At 47.5% G+C, this 20,161-nt stretch overlaps 1 protein-coding gene across 1 annotated transcript; it reads left to right on the top strand.

The window, feature by feature from the left end:
* Positions 1 to 1,214: 1,214 nt before the first annotated feature.
* On the top strand, positions 1,215 to 19,922 carry LOC123746844 (uncharacterized). Its single transcript, XM_045728641.2, has 5 exons — positions 1,215 to 1,489; positions 15,895 to 16,128; positions 16,695 to 16,804; positions 17,919 to 18,064; positions 18,524 to 19,922. Exons 1-5 carry the CDS (start codon positions 1,448 to 1,450, stop codon positions 18,733 to 18,735), a joined length of 744 nt encoding a protein of 247 aa, XP_045584597.1. The 5' UTR covers positions 1,215 to 1,447; the 3' UTR covers positions 18,736 to 19,922.
* Positions 19,923 to 20,161: the final 239 nt, after the last annotated feature.

Genomic DNA, 20,161 nt, shown 5'->3' with positions numbered 1-20,161 from the left:
ATGAGACCAGTCTTAGAGTATGCAGCACCATCATGGAGCCCCCCACCCAAAGAAATACATTAGGAAAATGCAAAAGGTTCACAAATTTGCGACGAGGCTAGTCCCGGAGTTGCATGGGATGAGATATGAAGAGCGACAGAAAGAACTTAACCTGACGACGTTAGAAAAAAAGGAGGGAGCGGGGAGATATGATAGCAGCATACAAAATACTTTGCATTGATTGTATTTGTATTTGGGATTGACTGAGTGGAAATAGACGAAATGTTCACACGGAATACCAACAGAACGAGGGGACACGGGTGGAAGCTGGAAACTCAGATGAGTCACAGAGATGTTAGGAAGTCTTCTTTTAGCGTGAGAGTAGTGGAAAAATGGAATGGAGTAAAGGAGCACATTGTGGAAGCAAACACTACTCACAGCCTTAAAACTAGATATGACAGAGAGGTAGGACAGGCGTCATTGCATTAAACAACCGAAGACTAGAAAGGCGGAATCCAAGAGCCAACGCTCGATCCTACTGACACAAATATGTGAGTACACACACACACACACACACACACACACACACACACACACACACACACACACACACACACACACACACACACACACACACACAGTGTGTGCAGTCCTATGCAGTCCCCGTGGTGTAGCGGTTAAGATGCTCGCCTGGCGTTTCGCGAGCACTTTCTCCTGGGTTCGTATCCTGGCCGGGGAGGATTTACTGGGCCAAAATCCTTAACTGTAGCCTCTGTTTAAGTGGAAATTGAGTGCCCAAATGAGCCATAGAGATGTTGTAGACAAATGGAATACAGTAGGCAGTGATGTGGTGGAGGCTGACTCCATACACAGCTTCAAGTATAGATATGATAGAGCCCAGTAGACTCAAGAACCTGTACATCAGTTGATTGACAGTTGAGAGGCGGGACCAAAGAGCCAGAGCTCAACCCCCGCAAGCACAACTAGGTGACTACACACACACTACTAGGTGAGTCTGCACCTCACGTTACACCTCAGCACCACAACTCGCACCTCCACCACCCGCTCTTCCCGCTCAACGATCCATTAACAAAATGCTTCATCACGCTCGAGCGACCACAAATGTACACGTGACGTCACAAGTGTGGATGATGTAAGGGATGTGGTGACGTCACGGGAGAGTGGGGGAAGTGACGTCATCACGACATTAGGTCGGAGGCAAGAGAGCAAGAGTAGCTCACTCCGCCGCCAGATTCGGCAGCGACAACATCGGGACAGCCAGCTCTCTAAAGTGTGATCTCCCGCCCCTGCCAGACCTTAGTACTGGCGTCTCATACACCGCCTCTCATCCACTGACACGGATTCAAGACTGGAAAACAAAAGCCAAAACACATAGAAAAGAACTCGCATCTCACACAGAAGGGGATTTAAACTCGCAGAAGAGATTCTAGCATTCACTTCAGCGGCCATGATTTTCTCCATGTTTTTGACGCTATTCCTCGTGGCCCAGGTGAGTGACTTCAACGCGATTCGCAAGAGTAGTGATCCAGAGGGTACACGCCGGGGCAGAGAGAGAGAGAACTAAGAGTGCAACCCGATCTCGCACTTTCTTACAGTCAATATTGACTTATTAAATACGTGCATATGTGACATACTAAACATACTAGTTTACTTTGTTAAGCTTCATAGAAAACACCGACCTTTCCTAACCTTCTTAGTATGTTAAGATAAGCACCTTATTGCTTCGTAATTACAATTATTACTTAACCTATACCTATAATAGATTAAGTAATAATTGTAATTACGAAGCAATAAGATGCTTATCTTAACATACTAAGAAGGTTAGGAAAGGTCGGTGTTTTCTATGAAGCTTTTCAAGGTTAACTAGTATGTCACATATGCACATATTTAATAAGTCAATATTGACTGTAAGAAAGTGCGAGAACGGGTTAAAGAGTGCTGTGTACACAATAGTCGTCAGGTTGTCTACAGAGACCAACACACCACGTGTGTTGCATCTCGCATAAACACACCTCAATATTGTACTTCATTAGTAGCATAAGGCATCTTAAGGTCATGACAACATAAGCATTATTGACCATTTATTATCACGGGTAAGTTATATGTGATCCATTATTGTCACAGTAAATATTAGTTGTGTGAGGACATTTGTGAAGCTCATCATGGGGGAGGTGTAGCACATCATGGTGAGGGGTAGTACAACAAGGGGAGGTGTAGCACATCATGGAGAGGTGTAGCACATCATGGAGAGGTGTAGCACATCATGGAGAGGTATAGCACATCAAGGAGAGGTATAGCACATCAAGGAGAAGTGTAGCACATCAAGGAGAAGTGTAGCACATCAAGGAGAAGTGTAGCACATCATGGAGAGGTGTAGCACATCATGGAGAGGTATAGCACATCAAGGAGAGGTATAGCACATCAAGGAGAAGTGTAGCACATCAAGGAGAAGTGTAGCACATCAAGGAGAGGTGTAGCACATCAAGGAGAGGTATAGCACATCAAGGAGAAGTGTAGCACATCAAGGAGAAGTGTAGCACATCAAGGAGAGGTGTAGCACATCAAGGAGAAGTGTAGCACATCAAGGAGAGGTGTAGCACATCAAGGAGAGGTATAGCACATCAAGGAGAAGTGTAGCACATCAAGGAGAGGTGTAGCACATCAAGGAGAGGTATAGCACATCAAGGAGAAGTGTAGCACATCAAGGAGAAGTGTAGCACATCAAGGAGAGGTGTAGCACATCAAGGAGAGGTGTAGCACATCAAGGAGAGGTATAGCACATCAAGGAGAGGTATAGCACATCAAGGAGAGGTATAGCACATCAAGGAGAGGTGTAGCACATCAAGGAGAGGTATAGCACATCAAGGAGAGGTATAGCACATCAAGGAGAAGTGTAGCACATCAAGGAGAAGTGTAGCACATCAAGGAGAAGTGTAGCACATCAGGGAGTGGTGGGAAGACATACTGAGGAGTGTCAGGTGGTGAGTGACCTCGGTGGCCGGCACTCCTAGCAGGGGTCACTCTCCCCCTTCGTGGTAAACAACGCCAACGTCTCCTTACCTTTGGTCGCCTCAGGTGACCAAAGGTAAGGAGACCCGAAGGAGACCCGCTCTACCCCCACCAAACACCATCTTCAAGAACCCTTACGGGCGACAGTGCATCCCGCTCTCGCACAAGATAGTACATATATGATTTATTGCTTATAGTCAATATTTGGCTTATTAGTAAGTATATATGTGGTATATTGGACACTATTGGGGTTGGACAGTCACTCTCTTGCAGCATCAGACCAGTACACTGCCCTGGGCTCCCTCGCACACCTGTACACTGCCCTGGGCTGCCTCGCACACCTGTACACTGCCCTGGGCTGCCTCGCACACCTGTACACTGCCTGGGCTGCCGCACACACCTGTACACTGTCCCTGGGCTGCCGCACACACCTGTACACTGTCCCTGGGCTGCCTTACACACCTGTACACTGCCCTGGGCTGCCTTACACACTTGCATACTGCCCCTGGGCTGCCGCACACAGCTGTACACTGCCTCTGGGCTGCCTCACACACCTGTACACTGCCTCTGGGCTGCCTCACACACCTGTACACTGCCTCTGGGCTGCCTCACACACCTGTACACTGCCTCTGGGCTGCCTCACACACCTGTACACTGCCTCTGGGCTGCCTCACACACCTGTACACTGCCTCTGGGCTGCCTCACACACCTGTACACTGCCTCTGGGCTGCCTCACACACCTGTACACTGCCTCTGGGCTGCCTCACACACCTGTTCACTGCCTCTGGGCTGCCTCCCACACCTGTTCACTGCCTCTGGACTGCCTCACACACCTGTACACTGCCTCTGGACTGCCTCACACACCTGTATACTGCCTCTGGGCTGCCTCACACACCTGTATACTGCCTCTGGGCTGCCTCACACACCTGTACACTGCCCCGGGCTGCCTCACACACCTGTACACTGCCCCGGGCTGCCTCACACCCCTGTACACTGCCTCTGGGCTGCCTCACATACCTGTACACTGCCCTGGGCTGCCTCACACACCTGTACACTGCCCCTGGGCTGCCTCACACACCTGTACACTGCCCGGGTGGGGTTGGGGACGGGGAAAAAGGTACTGGGGTGTGGGGAGAGGGGTGAAGGACCTGGGAAGGGGGGAGGAAGAAGGTCCTGGGGTGGGAGGGGGGGGGGAGAGAGTTGGGCCAGACATCTTGTCGCCCCTGACCTGTCTAGCTGGCTGGATGAAAGGTGGTCTGTTCCAGGCTTGCTAACGCACACACACGCATTTATATACCCGCTCTTGCACTAATTCTATCTCTCTCTCCTTCAACCTCTCTCTCTCTCTCCCTCATCCTCTCTCTCTCTCCCTCGTTCCACCTCTCTCCATCCCTACCCTTCCTCTCCCCTTCTTGTGCTTCTCAAACACATCACTCTGCTGACAAAGGCATGGCAGAAGTGCCCCAGCCACAGAGGCCTCTGAGGCTGGGGGGTCGAGGCTGGGGGTCGAGGCTGAGGGGGTCGAGGCTGGGGGTTGAGGCTGAGGGGGTCGAGGCTGAGGGGGTCGAGGCTGGGGGTTGAGGCTGAGGGGGTCGAGGCTGGGGGTCGAGGCTGAGGGGGTCGAGGCTGGGGGTCGAGGCTGAGGGGGTCGAGGCTGGGGGTTGAAGCTGAGGGGGTCGAGGCTGAGGGGGTCGAGGCTGGGGGTCGAGGCTGAGGGGGTCGAGGCTGGGGGTTGAGGCTGAGGGGGTCGAGGCTGAGGGGGTCGGGACTGGGGGTCGAGGCTGGGGGTCTCAACATTACCCTCTTACAATCACCACAAACTTACCTCAGCAAAATTCATCTGTAATTGGCTTTACTATTACATATGTATAGCGTTCAAATCCTTGTCAAGTATTTAGTATCATCGTATTCCACGGCTAAGTGTATGGTGTATGATAACACATATGTTATCACCTGATGTCAGGTGTATGATATCAACTGGTATATGAATGTGTAAACTAGGATGGAGATGACAAGTCTTTTGTATGTGTAGTTATGAGATAATCTTGCCGCCCTCAGTGACAACGTAGGCCTACAGCTCAAATGTTTTAGAGGAGGCCGTGTTGTGGGTCACAGTATACCTTCCTGTATGAACAAATCCACAAGGGCCGTGACGAGGGTTCGAACGTACGTCCGAGAGGATCCCAGACGCTGCCGTAATCGACTGAGCTACGACATGGTCAAAAGAATTGCAAATTCTTCCTGTATGTTGTATAATGTTGAGGTTCCTTGCCAGGAGCAGTGACCACAGACCAATACTCCAGACCAAAGCTGACCACTGAACAGTGCCATTATATCACCATCAACAGTGAAAACTTCTCACTCTATACGCTATTGTAATGGAGTGTGTGCGCGCGCGCATGTAGGCCAAGTGAACACGTATTCTCTTACAACGTTTGAGGTTATGAATAGTTAATGATCGAGGGCAATTATATGCGCTCTTGAATCTTAATAATCCGAGACGATCGTATGGATTGAGAGCTTTAATAATCCGGGTTAACTAGATGCGTTCTTGAAGCCTTGAAGAGTCTTACCCAATGATAAGTATATACGTACTTGATAAACTGGATTTACTGAGAGACGTTCTTGGATTCTTGGCTTCACTGACAGGCGTTCTTGGATTCTTGGCTTCACTGAGAGGCGTTCTTGGATTCTTGGGTTCACTGAGAGGCATTCTTGGCTTCACTGACAGGCGTTCTTGGATTCTTGGCTTCACTGACAGGCGTTCTTGGATTCTTGGCTTCACTGACAGGCGTTCTTGGATTCTTGGCTTCACTGAGAGGCGTTCTTGGATTCTTGGCTTCACTGAGAGGCGTTCTTGGATTCTTGGCTTCACTGAGAGGCGTTCTTGGATTCTTGGCTTCACTGACAGGCGTTCTTGGATTCTTGGCTTCACTGACAGGCGTTCTTGGATTCTTGGCTTCACTGACAGGCGTTCTTGGATTCTTGGCTTCACTGACAGGCGTTCTTGGATTCTTGGCTTCACTGAGAGGCGTTCTTGGATTCTTGGCTTCACTGAGAGGCGTTCTTGGATTCTTGGCTTCACTGACAGGCGTTCTTGGATTCTTGGCTTCACTGACAGGCGTTCTTGGATTCTTGGCTTCACTGAGAGGCGTTCTTGGATTCTTGGCTTCACTGAGAGGCGTTCTTGATTCTTGGCTTCACTGACAGGCGTTCTTGGATTCTTGGCTTCACTGAGAGGCGTTCTTGGATTCTTGGCTTCACTGAGAGGCGTTCTTGGATTCTTGGCTTCACTGACAGGCGTTCTTGGATTCTTGGCTTCACTGAGAGGCGTTCTTGGATTCTTGGCTTCACTGACAGACGTTCTTGTAATCATAATCAGACTAATGTATCAAATAAGCCGCCGGGAGCTGGATTTATCTAGATCCGTTCTAGTATTCCTGAGGGAGTTTATGGTGTACAGAGAGGTGAGTGTATGTCCAGTTGAGAGGACAGGTTGACGCTCAGTTACTCAATCTCAATTGGCGTTTATCTGCGTAAAGAGGAAGAGGCCAAGTTAGGCCTAAGCAAGCTACAAGATTTACAGAGAGACAAACAGAACGGTCTAAACTTACATCTAGATCTTTCAACAGCAGATCGGTAGAACGACGGTCTCGCTTCGTGCAGGTCGGCGTTCAATCCCCCGAGACCCTCCAAGTGGTTGGGCACCATTCCTTCCCTCCTTCCCATTCCAAATCTTTATCCTGACTCCATCCCAGTGCTATATAGTCGCAATGACTTGGCGCTTTCTCCTGATAGTTCCCTTCCTACACCAGGTAAATCCTGGATACTCGGCCAAGATCTTTAGATACTCGGCCAAGATCTTTAGATACTCGGCCAAGATCTTTAGATACGTGAAGTTGGATGACTTATTGGGCATTTCTTGAACATCAATGATAGTTTCTTTTGGTATTTTGTTAAAATCAATTACAACGCGACGTAGGTTGTGTGCGTGTGATTTTGGTGAGAGTTTGTATGTCGTTACTTTGTTTGTGGGTGAACCCAGTCTTTGACTTCGGGCGTGAATCCTTTTTTGGACTCTGCGGACTTTTTGGTCCAATCGTTCGAGTGGCTTTGTGGCGCTAGTTTCTTTGCCTTGCGGCATATTTCATGTGTAACCTTCGGACTATTTTCCTCGTGCTGTGCCTTGCGGCGTTTGTGGGGGAAATTCAAGTATATCTGGGATATATGCAGCATTTGACCATTGCCCAGGATGACACCCACAACAGTCGACTAACACCCAGGTTCCCAATCAGTGCTGGGTGAACAGAGGCAACGGGTTTAAGGAGACTTGCCCATACCTCTCGCCCTACCTGGGATGTAAGTAAGGTGATACGGAACCACACTGCCAGAGACACTTGTAGCCAAGCGTAAGCCAGGCGGTAGCAATGTGTAAGTTACTGGTCGTACTTCATGACCCATGTTGCTTTTCTTGTTCGTCACTGTGAACACATTCCCACTTGCTGACCACACTTGATGACTCTCGTCTCGTCACTCTCGCTACCTTTCCAAGTGATGACAGTTCGTCTATGTCAGCATTTCCGTCTGCCTGAAAGGCTGACTGAATCCTTGGCAAATCTCGTCATCAAGTGAAGTCTTGATATCAAATCTCGACCTCCAACGCTGGCACATATAACATATTATCTTCCTGTGTATGCCATATGTGTTGACAATTCTGCCACTTATCCATTTTCGCCTCTCACACTACCTCTCTACCTCTCTACCCCTCGACTACACCACACCTCGTCCTCCAGTGCCATATCGTCAGACCTTTAACTACACAGATGAATACGGTACTAATAACTTTACAGGTACACCACGCACACTCACAGGTATCTTAGAGTACACTAACATTCATCTCATCCATCAATACAAATCGCAAAACGAAAAAGGTAGAAAAATTACCAATCACATCATCTTGACACCCCCCCTCTCTCCCCCCATATCCCCCCCATCCCTTATATCACCTAACCCCCCTACTCACATCCCCTCCTCGTTCTCCGACCCTCTTATCTCCTCCTCCCTGCCCCATATGGCCCCCGTTCTTCCATATCCGCCACCCCCCTTCCCCCACATGTTTGCATCAGCCAGCTACGGTCGTCTACATGAACACCCACCAGAGACGGCTACAAGGAAGCCTGCACTAGTGTTGAACAGCCATTCAACTCACCAATCTGAGACGAGGGTTTTGGTGGGACTCCCGCCTGAGGGAGGAGAGGGAACCCCTGCAGGAAACCACGTCATTATCAACTGTTTTTAATGTGTAATTACCTAAGTGTAGTTACAGGATGAGAGCAACGCTCGTAGTGTCCCGTCTTCCCAGCACTCTTTGTCATATAACGCTTTGAAACTACTGACGGTCTTGGCCTCCACCACCTTCGTGTGTGTGTGTGTGTGTGTGTGTGTGTGTGTGTGTGTGTGTGTGTGTGTGTGTGTGTGTGTGTGTGTGTGTGTGTGTGTGTGTGTGTGTACTCACCTGACTGTGCTTGCGGGGGTTGAGCTTTGTCTCTTTGGTCCCGCCTCTCAACTGTCAATCAACTGGTGTACAGGTTCCTGAGCCTATTGGGCTCTTATCATATCTACATTTGAAACTGTGTATGGAGTCAGCCTCGACCACATCACTGCCTAGTGATTCCATTTATTAACTACTCTGACACTGAAAAAATTCTTTCTAACGTCTCTGTGGCTCATCTAGGTACTAAGTTTCCACCTGTGATCCCTTGTTCGTGTCCCACCCGTGCTGAAGAGTTTGTCTTTGTCCACCCTGTCAATTCCCCTGAGAATTTTGTAGGTGGTTATCATATCTCCCCTTACTCTTCTGTTTTCCAGAGACGTGAGGTTCAGCCTTTCCTCGTAGCTCATACCTCTCAGTTTCGGGACGAATCTGTTGGCATACCGCTGAATCTTCTCTAACTTTGTCTTGTTTAACTAGGTATGAACTCCAGGCTGGAGCTGCCTATTCCAGGATTGGTCTGACATAAGTGGTATACAGGGTCCTAAATGATTCCTTACACAAGTTTCTAAAGGCAGTTCTTATATTGGCCAGTCTAGCATATGCCGCTGATGATATCCTTTTGATGTGGGCCTCTGGGGACAGGCTCGGTGTGATATCAACCCCCAGATCTTTCTCTCTATTCGACTCTTGCAGGATTTCACCTCCCAGATGATACCTTGTGTTCAGCCTCCTGCTCCCATCGCTTAATTTAATTACCTTACACTTTCCTGAGTTGAACTTTGGCAGCCATTTTCTAGACCATTCCTCCAGCTTGTCCAGGTCATCCTGTAGTCTCTATCTTCATCCGTCTTGATACTTCTCATAATTTTTGCATCATCGGCAAACATTGAGAGGAACGAGTCTATACCCTCCGGAAGATCGTTCACATATATTAGAAACAGGATGGGTCCAAGTACTGAGCCCTGTGGGACTCCGCTGGTGACATCTCGCCACTCTGATGTCTCCCCCTTCACCGTTACTCGCTGTTTCCTGTTGTTTAAGTATTCCCTTATCCACTGGAGCACCTTCCCTTTTACTCCTGCCTGTTGTGTGTGTGTGTGTGTGTGTGTGTGTAGTGTGTGTAGTGTGTGAGTGTAGTGTGTGAGTGTAGTGTGTGAGTGTAGTGTGTGTGTAGTGTGTAGTGTGTGTGTGTGTAGTGTACTCACCTAATTGTGCTTGCGGGGGGTTGAGCTTTGGCTCTTTGGTCCTGCCTCTCAACCATCAATCAACTGATGTACAGATTCCTGAGCCTTTTGGGCTCTATCATATCTACATTTAAAACTGTGTATGGAGTCAGCCTCCACCACATCACTGCTAATTCGTAAAACCGCAAAGAGGGAGCCCAAGAGCTAAGATATGACCGAACACTAAGCACTCAGACGAAGAAATACCATGTTTGTCCCCAAGAGAGAGACTCGTATAAAAGGTGAAGATATTAACGGAAAATCATGGTGAAGAATAGATAATTAAGAGAAAGGTGAAGAGAGAGAAAGAGAGAAAGAGAGAGAGAGAGAGAGAGAGAGAGAGAGAGGGAGGAATATTGCATGCACGACCAAGCAACGGTAGATTGCACAAGACAGTTTCCTCCTCATAAAAGTCATATGGCTTCTATCGTCTTTTTTTGTGTTAATTATATAATTTTTTTGTGGTGTGTGTGTTGCTGTACATGGCCGTGATTGGTTTAATTTCTCTCCTTCAGTGTTGTTGTTGTGGGTCGGCGTCACAGACTTGCCTGCACGACGGCCACACTTAAGAATACACAAACAATCCCTCTGGTTGGTGTCGTGTGCGGCCGTCTCCAGCTTTGTTCTTAAATCCCTTCATGAATCAGCATCTGAATCCGTTCATGAATCCGCATCTGAATCCGTTCATGAATCCGCATAGAATCCCAGAGTTCGACAGAAAGGCGCGGTACACAAATACCCAGTTAGGCAGACGGACAATAGAGATAACTAAGAGAGACAGGGCGAGTGGAGAGGGCGATCTGAGAGACAGGTAAAGAGGAGACAGACAGTTGACTAAATAATGAGCGTGGCCTCTGTCCAAACCTGTTTTCTCAGGTTGGTATATAGGACGAGTACTGGCCTCCCTCTACCATGTTTTGTAATGGTACGTGCATGTGCCTGTGTCAGCGTGCGAGCGAGCGTGCGTGTGCGTGTGTGGACGTACTACCAAACATACAACAAGGGCGAGTCCAATATCAGTAGCCAATCATCACTACGCGTCACCAGGGGGATGCAGCGCCAACATACAGCAATTCGAACATAAATACTCTCATTACGATACACTTTCAGAGGCGGGATAATATTGTAGCAACAAATTTTGCTGAGGAATATAGCCTAAAACTTGTTCATTAGACAAATACTCTGTATATTTGTGAGTCAAGTATAAGCACACGCGAGCCAGGTGTAGGCACACGCGAGCCAGGTGTAGGCACACGCGAGCCAGGTGTGGGCACGCGCGAGCCAGGTGTGGGCACGCGCGAGCCAGGTGTAGGCACACGCGAGCCAGGTGTAGGCACACGCGAGCCAGGTGTAGGCACACGCGAGCCAGGTATAAACACACGCGAGCCAGGTGTAGGCACGTGAGTAATGAATGGAGTGTGTGGAGCGTGTTGGTGAGAACTCAAGTGACACGTGACTGCCAGACCTTCACATCCTCAACCTTCACAATGTTGGTGTTAGCTACACTCTCTCTCACTCTTTTCTCATCCTATCATCTTTCTCGAGCCTCTTCTCGTTATTACTTCCTTTTTCTTATACTGCTTCTCCACCCCCCTTCCCCTTCCCACTTCCCTGAGGATCGACGCTGCTTCATCTCAAGACATAACTGATCAAGTGAATGCAACAACAGGTGAATGACGAGGTATGAGGGTTGGGGGGGGGGGGAGGCTGAGTGGCTGGGTGAGGGGTGAGGGGAGCAGTGAGGGGAGCGGTGAGTGTGTGAGGTTGCGGTTAGGGGGGGGGAGGGGAATGTAAATGGAGAAAATTCAACACGTCACAACAGGTCTTATAATGTCTATAGTAACTTCCGGTAATACTATGCACTGTTATGTAAACCAACAGTGACTACTGTCACTATTACTGTCTGGAGAGGTGAAGGCAGGACAGAGCAGCGCAAGGCTCTCTCCTCACTCTCCACTCACACTACTCATGCGAATTAATAGTTCCATCATGATGCCTTGAAACACCGCCAGAGAGATGTGGCACGTAAACAATGTCAACAGTGTACCAGTAACACTTGACATCACCTAACATGCCTACCAGTACTAACTAGGGGGAGAAGGGAAGGGAGGAGAGGGGTAGGAGGGGGGCCAGATATATGGGGAAGGTGTACTCACCTAGTTGTGTTTGCGGGGGTTGAGCTCTGGCTCTTTGGTCCCGCCTCTCAACCGTCAATCAACAGGTGTACAGATTCATGAGCCTATCGGGCTCTGTCATATCTACACTTGAAACTGTGTATGGAGTCAGCCTCCACCACATCACTTCCTAATGCATTCCATTAAATGTAATTAATTACATTTAATACAGAACTATTAATGCATTCCATTAGGTGTGTGTGTGTGTGTGTGTGTGTGTGTGTGTGTGTGTGTGTGTGTAGGAGAGAGAGTTTTTGGTGGGTTTGTGTGTAAGTGTAGTCACCTATTTGTGCCTGCAGGATTTAGTATTGCCTCTTGGATCCCGCCCAAATCCTTGCCTTGGATATTGTGTGTGTACTCACCTAGTTGTGCTTGCGGGGATTGAGCTCCGGCTCTTTGCTCCCGCCTCTCAACTGTCAATCAACTGCTGTACAGATTCCTGAGCCTACTGGGCTCTATCATATTTACATTTGAAACTGTGTATGGAGTCAGCCTCCACCACATCACTGCCTAATGCATTCCATTTGTTATCTGTGAGTGAGTGAGTGAGAGAAAGTATCAGGAAAAAGAGTATACTGGAGCCCAGGCACTATCTCGCCAAAGACCTTGCCACTTCCTTCTGAGATCACTAAACTACAGCTACTACTCGCATGACATATCCCTTCTAACCAGACTAGGTCAGGCGAGAACTCTAGAACACAGCTCTCCAAGACGACCACTCTGCAACAACCACGTTTCGCACAGTCACAAAGACACAATACTAACCAAACGGGCGCAATAATTTGGTATGAACCAATACGAAACAGAACAGTAATCCCAGTACCATGACGGGCGCAAATGAGCACTACTCACACAACTTGGAGAAGAGAAAGTGGGCATGGTTCTAGCTCAGCCTCGGCCCCTGCCACACGACGGACCGATGCAACGGCAGCTCTTTAAGTGACCAACGACGAGGGTCTATAAGGAACCTTGGTTGGTGAACGTGATCAAGAGACAAGTCTGATCCTCCCATGAAGTGGCCATAAGATGGATGGATCGGGTTTAGGATGGGTTCCGGTCCCTGTAAGATGGATGGGTCGGGTTTAGGATGGGTTCCGGTCCCTGTAACATAGATGGGTCGGGTTTAGGATGGGTTCCGGTCCCTGTAAGATGGATGGGTCGGGTTTAGGATGGGTTCCGGTCCCTGTAAGATGGATGGGTCGGGTTTAGGATGGGCTCCGGTCCCTGTAAGATGGATGGATCGGGTTTAGAATGGGTTCCGGTCCCTGTAAGATGGATGGGTCGGGTTTAGGATGGGTTCCGGTCCCTGTAAGATGGATGGGTCGGGTTTAGGATGGGTTCCGGTCCCTGTAACATGGATGGATCGGGTTTAGGATAGGCTCTTGTCGCTTCAAGATGGACGAGTCGGGTTTGAATGGGTCCTGACAGTTTAAAGACGGGTATATCTTGGTCGAATATTTTTTTTGTTTTTTTGTTTGGAGGAGTGTGATGCGTGGCCCTGACCACGACCTTCAGCACAACCACTTCCGATCAGTACAGCGCGCCTTTCACTCCGCTCTTCTGGCACTTGTCTAATTACCGGCTGGCAACCCTGCAGCCTTGGGCGTGGAGTCCGTCGTGTGTAGCTCACAAGCGACACTCCCCATCATACGCGATATGTTAAGTGTACCACACCAGCCATACGGGCTGTTCACGGGCTCACCATAGCCCGTGCTACATGGACACTTCGTTGTAAGTAGCTAAATCTCAAACACCCTTTTGGTTTTAATAGTGTTGCTGTCTTATACTGCCATAGTAGAACAATACAGATATGTTCAGGGATAAATATAAGGCACAAGTGTCCACATACGTTAAGGGAGCCGGTCGGCCGAGCGGACAGCACGCTGGACTTGTGATCCTGTGGTCCTGGGTTCGATCCCAGGCGCCGGCGAGAAACAATGGGCAGAGTTTCTTTCACCCTATGGCCCCTGTTACCTAGCAGTAAAATAGGTACCTGGGAGTTAGTCAGCTGTCACGGGTTGCTTCCTGGGGGTGGAGGCCTGGTCGAGGACCGGGCCGCGGGGACACTAAAGCTCCGAAATCATCTCAAGATAACCTCAAAAAGATACGAATGTCTCGATACTCTGCTTCCTTGTCACTCACTGGAGGAGGAAAAGTTATAACTTTTAACCAAACACCGTCACGCGAGTTTAAGTGGTGTGGGCGCCGACGGAATGGTTAGTCTAGTAATGGGTTCAAGAACTGCCCCCCTCCCCCCGGATTTCTTAAGCTGTACAATTTACATTAGCGGTGCACTAGAGACATTTTGGTGTAGCACGTTGATGATAGGCCTGGTGGGCAGGCGGAGGTGGGGGAAGTTGCAACAACACTCAACATGCTTTTTCAATACTAGATTTCTAGAATATTAATGATATATTTGTCTAAATTCTTAGTTCTTTCACTCCCAATTACGTAACGATCCGGTGTGTGACTAATTGTCCCGACATAGTTTACGTGTCAAATAATATAAGAATTAAGGAAACGGCAGGGGGTCAATTGTGCCACAACAGCTCCTATTGACATCCACCATGACTCATTCATAACGTGTATGCGGTAGAGCGACGGTCTCGGTTCATGCAGATCGGCGTTCAATCCCCGATCGTTTAAGTGGTTGGGTCCCATCCCAAATTCTTATCCTGATCCCTTCCAAGTGCTATAAAGTCGTAATGGTTTAATCGGTGCTTTCTCCTAATACAGGTAGTTCCCTTCCAAACCGGTATTTATCCAGGTCTTTACGGAGGTTACCTTGAGGTGCTTCCGGGGCTTAGCATCCCCGCGGCCCGGTCGTCGACCAGGCCTGGCCGCGGGGACGGAATCTACATTTATGCAATTAATATCTCGTTGTTATTCTCTTAACCAGTAAGAGGCACAACACAAATATTTACAGTAAAAAAAGGTAATGTGATAAGTCTAAGACATAAGCTGGCGTAAGTGTGCAAGCCAGCGACTCTTTCACACTTGTTAGGCTCTTAAGATGTACAGTTAACTGATGCTCTACAGTTGGGCAGGTCAAGACGTCCGCCACTCAACCTTTTTAATCTATTTTGCTTCCAAATTTATTCCTCGAATTGTTTAAGTCTTCATGTATGTCCATGATTCTCAAGGCGCAAATTTGTCTAATTTGGTGTCCTTTTCTTTGTGATCCTTAATTAGTGTTATAATATTTAATTTTAAATTGTGTTTGCATAACATTTGCACGTGTTTTGGGTTACCTTTACAGGTGTCTAAAGTTACCTTAACGTCTCAAGCTGCCCTTACCTTGAGGTTACCTTGAGGTGCTTCCGGGTCTTAGTGTCCCCGCGGCTCGGTCGTCAACAGGCCTCCTGGTTGCTGGACTGATCAACCAGGCTGTTAGACGCGGCTGCTCGCAGCCTGACGTATGAGTCACAGCCTGGTTGATCAGGTATCCTTTGGAGGTGCTTATCCAGTTTTCTCTTGAACACTGTGTGGGGTCGGCCAGTTATGCCCCTTATGTGTAGTGGAAGCGTGTTGAACAGTCTCGGGCCTCTGATGTTGATAGAGCTCTCTCTCAGAGTACCTGTTGCACCTCTGCTTTTCAACGGGGGTATTCTGCACATCCTGCCATGTCTTCTGGTCTCATGTGATGTTATTTCTGTGTGCAGGTTTGGGACCAGCCCCTCAATTATTTTCCACGTGTAAATTATTATGTATCTCTCCCGCCTGCGCTCAAGGGAGTACAGATTTAGCTCTTTAGTCGGTCCCAGTAATTTAGATGTTTTACTGAGTGGATTCTAGCAGTAAAGGATCTCTGCACGCTCTCCAGGTCAGCAATTTCTCCAGCTTTGAAAGGGGCTGTCATTGTGCAGCAGTACTCCACTCTAGAGAGCATGCCCTAACACACCTAACCTGCCTGCCCTAACACACCTGCCCTAACACACATCCTGGACTATCTTAACACGTGTCTCTTACCCATGTATCTTTGTGTGTGTCACAGGCTGCGGGACACATGTCCCTGCAGGAGCCGCCGGCCAGGAACGTCATGTGGAGGATGGGATTCAACGATCTGCCCGCCCACGCTGACGACGACTACCTCATCTGCCACGAGAAGAGCGCCCGCAACAAGTGCCCCCCCTGTGGGGATAGTGCCGACACCCCCCCGCCCCACCCCCACGAGGGAGGGGGTCAGTGGGCTACCGGCATCATCTCCAGGACTTACACCATGGGGCAGGTGAGTCATTATACACCTCTATGGGCTGGGGCAGGGTCATATTCACCACGTAATTAAGACACAGATGGAATATGAAAACACAAATGAGTCTAAGACATGTAAGGAAATACTGGTACCCTCAACCAGGCCTCCTGGTCGAGGGTACGGAGGTACACGGAGATGAATGATTGATGAAGATTAAGCCACCCAAGAGGTGGCACGGGCATGAATAGCCCGTAAACGGAGAGTTGTTGTTGTTTAAGATTCAGCTACTTGGAACAAAAAGTTCCAAGTAGCACGGGCTATGGTGAGCCCGTAGTAAACTTACCTGGCACAGGAGTGGGGCTGTTTTGGAAACGGAGAGGTAAAAACCTGTTCATATACTAGCCGCCTCGTCATCACAAAACCTTTCTCGCCATAGCATATGAAAATCAACTTGAGAATGGTCCAGGATGGACCGAAACGTCGTCGTCCTTTCACCTTTTAGTGTGTAGTTTGGTCTGGTCAACATATGACTTGTTCTTATCAAAACTTCCTACATCTGACACCTGCCAATCCCCTTACTAACGCCCTTCCATGTCTCTTAGGTGATGAACATACACGTCAATGTCACCAGGAGTCACGGAGGGTCGATTGAGTTCAAATTGTGTCCTCACGACAGCATTGCCACCCCAGTCGACCAGCGCTGCCTCGACAGGTAAGTCTACCCTCCCAAACGTTTTCTGTAACTGCTTTCCCGTTTTCTCTTCGTGCCAAATTTTAATTCAATAATACTAAATTAATTATAATTTTGGCTAAATATCTCCAGTTTGTTAGCTGAAGGAGATAAATGTGGGTGATTGTAACCAATCTACCGCTTCCCATGGTGTCGGAAGCGGTAGATAGGTTACAATGGGAAAAATAGGGGGCGGTGTACAGGATAAATACATCAGTTATCACACTATCTCTCCACATATGTACGTTGCTTAATTTAGAAACTGTACATCTGGTCGGTTTCGATCCCATTGTTGATGTAACAAAGCATCATGTTAATTTTTTTAAACTAGCTCATCAAGACTGTAACTTGCTTAGCTTACTGAACATTGGGGTTCAGTTCCTGAGCCGATTTTGTGCCTCTGATACTTTCCAATACCGCCCACAGGACGGGTATGTGGTGCATAATAAGTGAACTAAACTAACAACTACTGCTACTAGTTACTACTAGTACTACTACTACTGTTACAACTACTAGTACTAGTACTTCTACTTACTGCTAGTACTACTACTACTAGTTACTAGTACTATTACTAATAATGATATTTAACTCACAAAATGCAGAGCCACAGCCAGGTATAACTGTAGGTAGAGGGGTTGCACATAATATGAAGCCACTTCTAAGTATCCTGTGAGGTGGGGATATGTCTTAGTAAGACATAGCTAGCGATTGACGCAGAGTATAACCTTCACATAGTCTCAGGTAGCTATATGAACGTAGCACATCAACCCAAGTATGTTCCTAACAAAAATGCTGCCGCTTGTTTTCCAGTTCTCGTTCTCTCTGACTACTTTCTTTTCTTTCTTTAATGTTTATATTCACGCAGTCGTGATTTTACTTGTAATTTCAACATTTTAAGTTCGGTTTTTACTTAATGTTCTTAAGTTTTGCTTAAAAATTCTTTGTTTTCTTTTCCCATTTATTTAGGCACCCATTACTTCTCTTGCCTCTTTCTGCTTTCCATTTTGTTTCCATCTTAATGTACGCACCTTCGTATCTTTGTCCCTTTCATCCGTGACCACGTCAACTTCCTCGGCTCACCCACCTACCCCGGCAGGTATCCGCTGGAGATCGTGGGAAGCAACTCTCGCTCGGTGCCGATCAGGGCGCCGTACAACAGCCCTGAACAGATCTCCGTCAGGGTCCGCCTGCCCCCCGGCGTCGCCTGCGACCAATGTGTCCTCCAGATGACCAACACGGCAGGTAGGTCAAAGGTCACGTGAAGCAACATGCCATGCACACGTGCACCCTTCCCCCTGACCACACAAAAGCTTTATAATTCAACATATTAACAATTAATGTGCATCATGTTAAGGTGTGACTTATTACAAATTGTTTGTCAAATTAAAATTATGTTTATGATGACTTAATATGAACATTGCCTTGGATAATTAATGTGTAACCTGTGACTAAATATAACGCCAAGGGGCGTCTTTCAAGAATATGTAAGAGAACAACAACTTAATCAACTTCTCTCTCTCTCCTTCCCTTATCAACCCACCCTTGGATCTTGAATCACCTCGACGCCACCTTGAAACCCCTCGACGCCACCTTGAAACCCCTCGACGCCACCTTCAAACCCCTTGACGCCACCTTGAATCACCTCGACGCCACCTTGAAACCCCTCCATCACCACCGTTGAACACCTCCCACACTATACAGAGGAGTTCAAGCCCCAGAAGATCATGTTCAGGAACTGCGCAGACATCGCCATCGAAGGGAACGCCAAGACCAACCAGGCAGCTGGAGAACCAGTCGGAGATCCTGCCTTCTCCATCAGCTCCCGCTCGGGCTTCGGCTCTGGCTCAGGGACCTCTGAAACAGGCTTTACCCCCCAGATTCAACACCGCTTATTCTTCCCGGAAAGACGCTAAATAAAAAGATACTTAAAGCAATAAGCGTAGTATCACACTTGTAAGTCGCTAGGAAAATGATACATTGAGTTAATATAAGGGATATAATGATTCCTAAGCCGGTAGTACAAGGGTTTACCAGTGCTGGGGCCGAAATGATGTCATAACAGCATCATATTTTTCAGTGTAGGGGCTTTCTAAATGAATAAAAGGTTAAGTTATTTTGGATAAAGCAAGAAATATGGGGATTTTAAGATAAACATAGAGAGAGGTTTAGCAATAATAAAAATAGGATTTTTGGGTGAAATTAATGTTGTTAGGGGGATGCTAAAATGTTTTGGTTAACCGCCATTAGACTTCAGCAAATCCTGAACGATGAATTCTGATGTTTGTCGCAAGAAGAAATATGAGTTACCCTTGACGAGGCACGCCATACTAAGAGGATATACTGTACAGCTTAAAAGGAGGAAGATTCTGACAAGATAAACTAAAGAAATATATGCAGTTCACATTCCCTGCACCGTCCCCATTCCAGACACAATGTCAGAACTCCTGCACACGTGAACGTGTTTCTAAAAATCACGTATATTTATGGCAAATTCACAAGCTCTGGAGACGTGAAACATTTAAGCCAATCACATTACAACTGTTACAAAATTTAAACGCAATGAAAATGTTACAAAATAGTTTGAGAGATATTGGCTCCTTCAGGAGCGAGTACACAAAACCGAGTCCTATTACCTCAACATAAAAGGCTTTAAAAAAAGGCTTCCTTCAGCACAGGCAAACTACTGTATTGCCATACTCAAACAAGCCCTGTACGTATCTGGTCAGAGGACAAGACACTTGTGGAGATTACGTGCAGGATTATTAACAACTTTTCACTATTTTGAAACTAGAAAAAAAAATGTGGCCTGCACCTGTCTATTAAAACTTGAGTGCCAACAAAGTTCCCAAAACCCTACTCTTAGACCAAGAATAAAAAACCCTCTCAATGTTTACCTGATGATTCCCATAAACTCTCTATATGATTAACACAGATCAGTTACATCATGTTTCTTAGTGTTAGCACTGCAGGATCCTGTTTTATTTATTGAGGCGTGTTTGGGTGGGTGAGAGCGATGCTCATTTGTCCCCACCATCAGCCACCTCTACACGCTACCTATTTATTTGCCAGTATATAGTGTATTAAATGTATGCTATGCGTACATGTGTTCTTTTTTAACCTTTCACTCTGTGCGGGTTTTGTATGCATTTTGCATGTTTAACGTGTGCGTGTATTTTGTCTCTCAACTGGTATACATTTGTTAACTACTCTGACACTAAAAAAAATTCTTTCTATTGTCTATGTGGTTTTTCTGGGTACTCGGTTCCCCCCTTGTTTGTATACCGGCCGGTCTAAATAGTTTGTCCTTATCTACTCTCCTCTGAGAATTTTGTAGGTGGT

Source organism: Procambarus clarkii, chromosome 93 (assembly GCF_040958095.1).
Source record: "Procambarus clarkii isolate CNS0578487 chromosome 93, FALCON_Pclarkii_2.0, whole genome shotgun sequence".
NCBI lineage: Eukaryota > Metazoa > Arthropoda > Malacostraca > Decapoda > Cambaridae > Procambarus > Procambarus clarkii.
The sequence above is the reverse complement of the archived record's forward strand: the minus strand, read 5'-3'. Positions and strand labels throughout refer to the sequence as shown.

What these genes read in the sequence shown, in the direction of transcription:
- LOC123746844 (XM_045728641.2), top strand. Translation starts at nt 1,448, where the DNA reads ATGATTTTCTCCATGTTTTTGACGCTATTCCTCGTGGCCCAG. An exon ending in GGACTTACACCATGGGGCAG is followed by an intron (nt 16,129 to 16,694) that starts GTGAGTCATTAT and finishes CATGTCTCTTAG; the next exon opens with GTGATGAACATACACGTCAA. An exon ending in GACCAGCGCTGCCTCGACAG is followed by an intron (nt 16,805 to 17,918) that starts GTAAGTCTACCC and finishes CTACCCCGGCAG; the next exon opens with GTATCCGCTGGAGATCGTGG.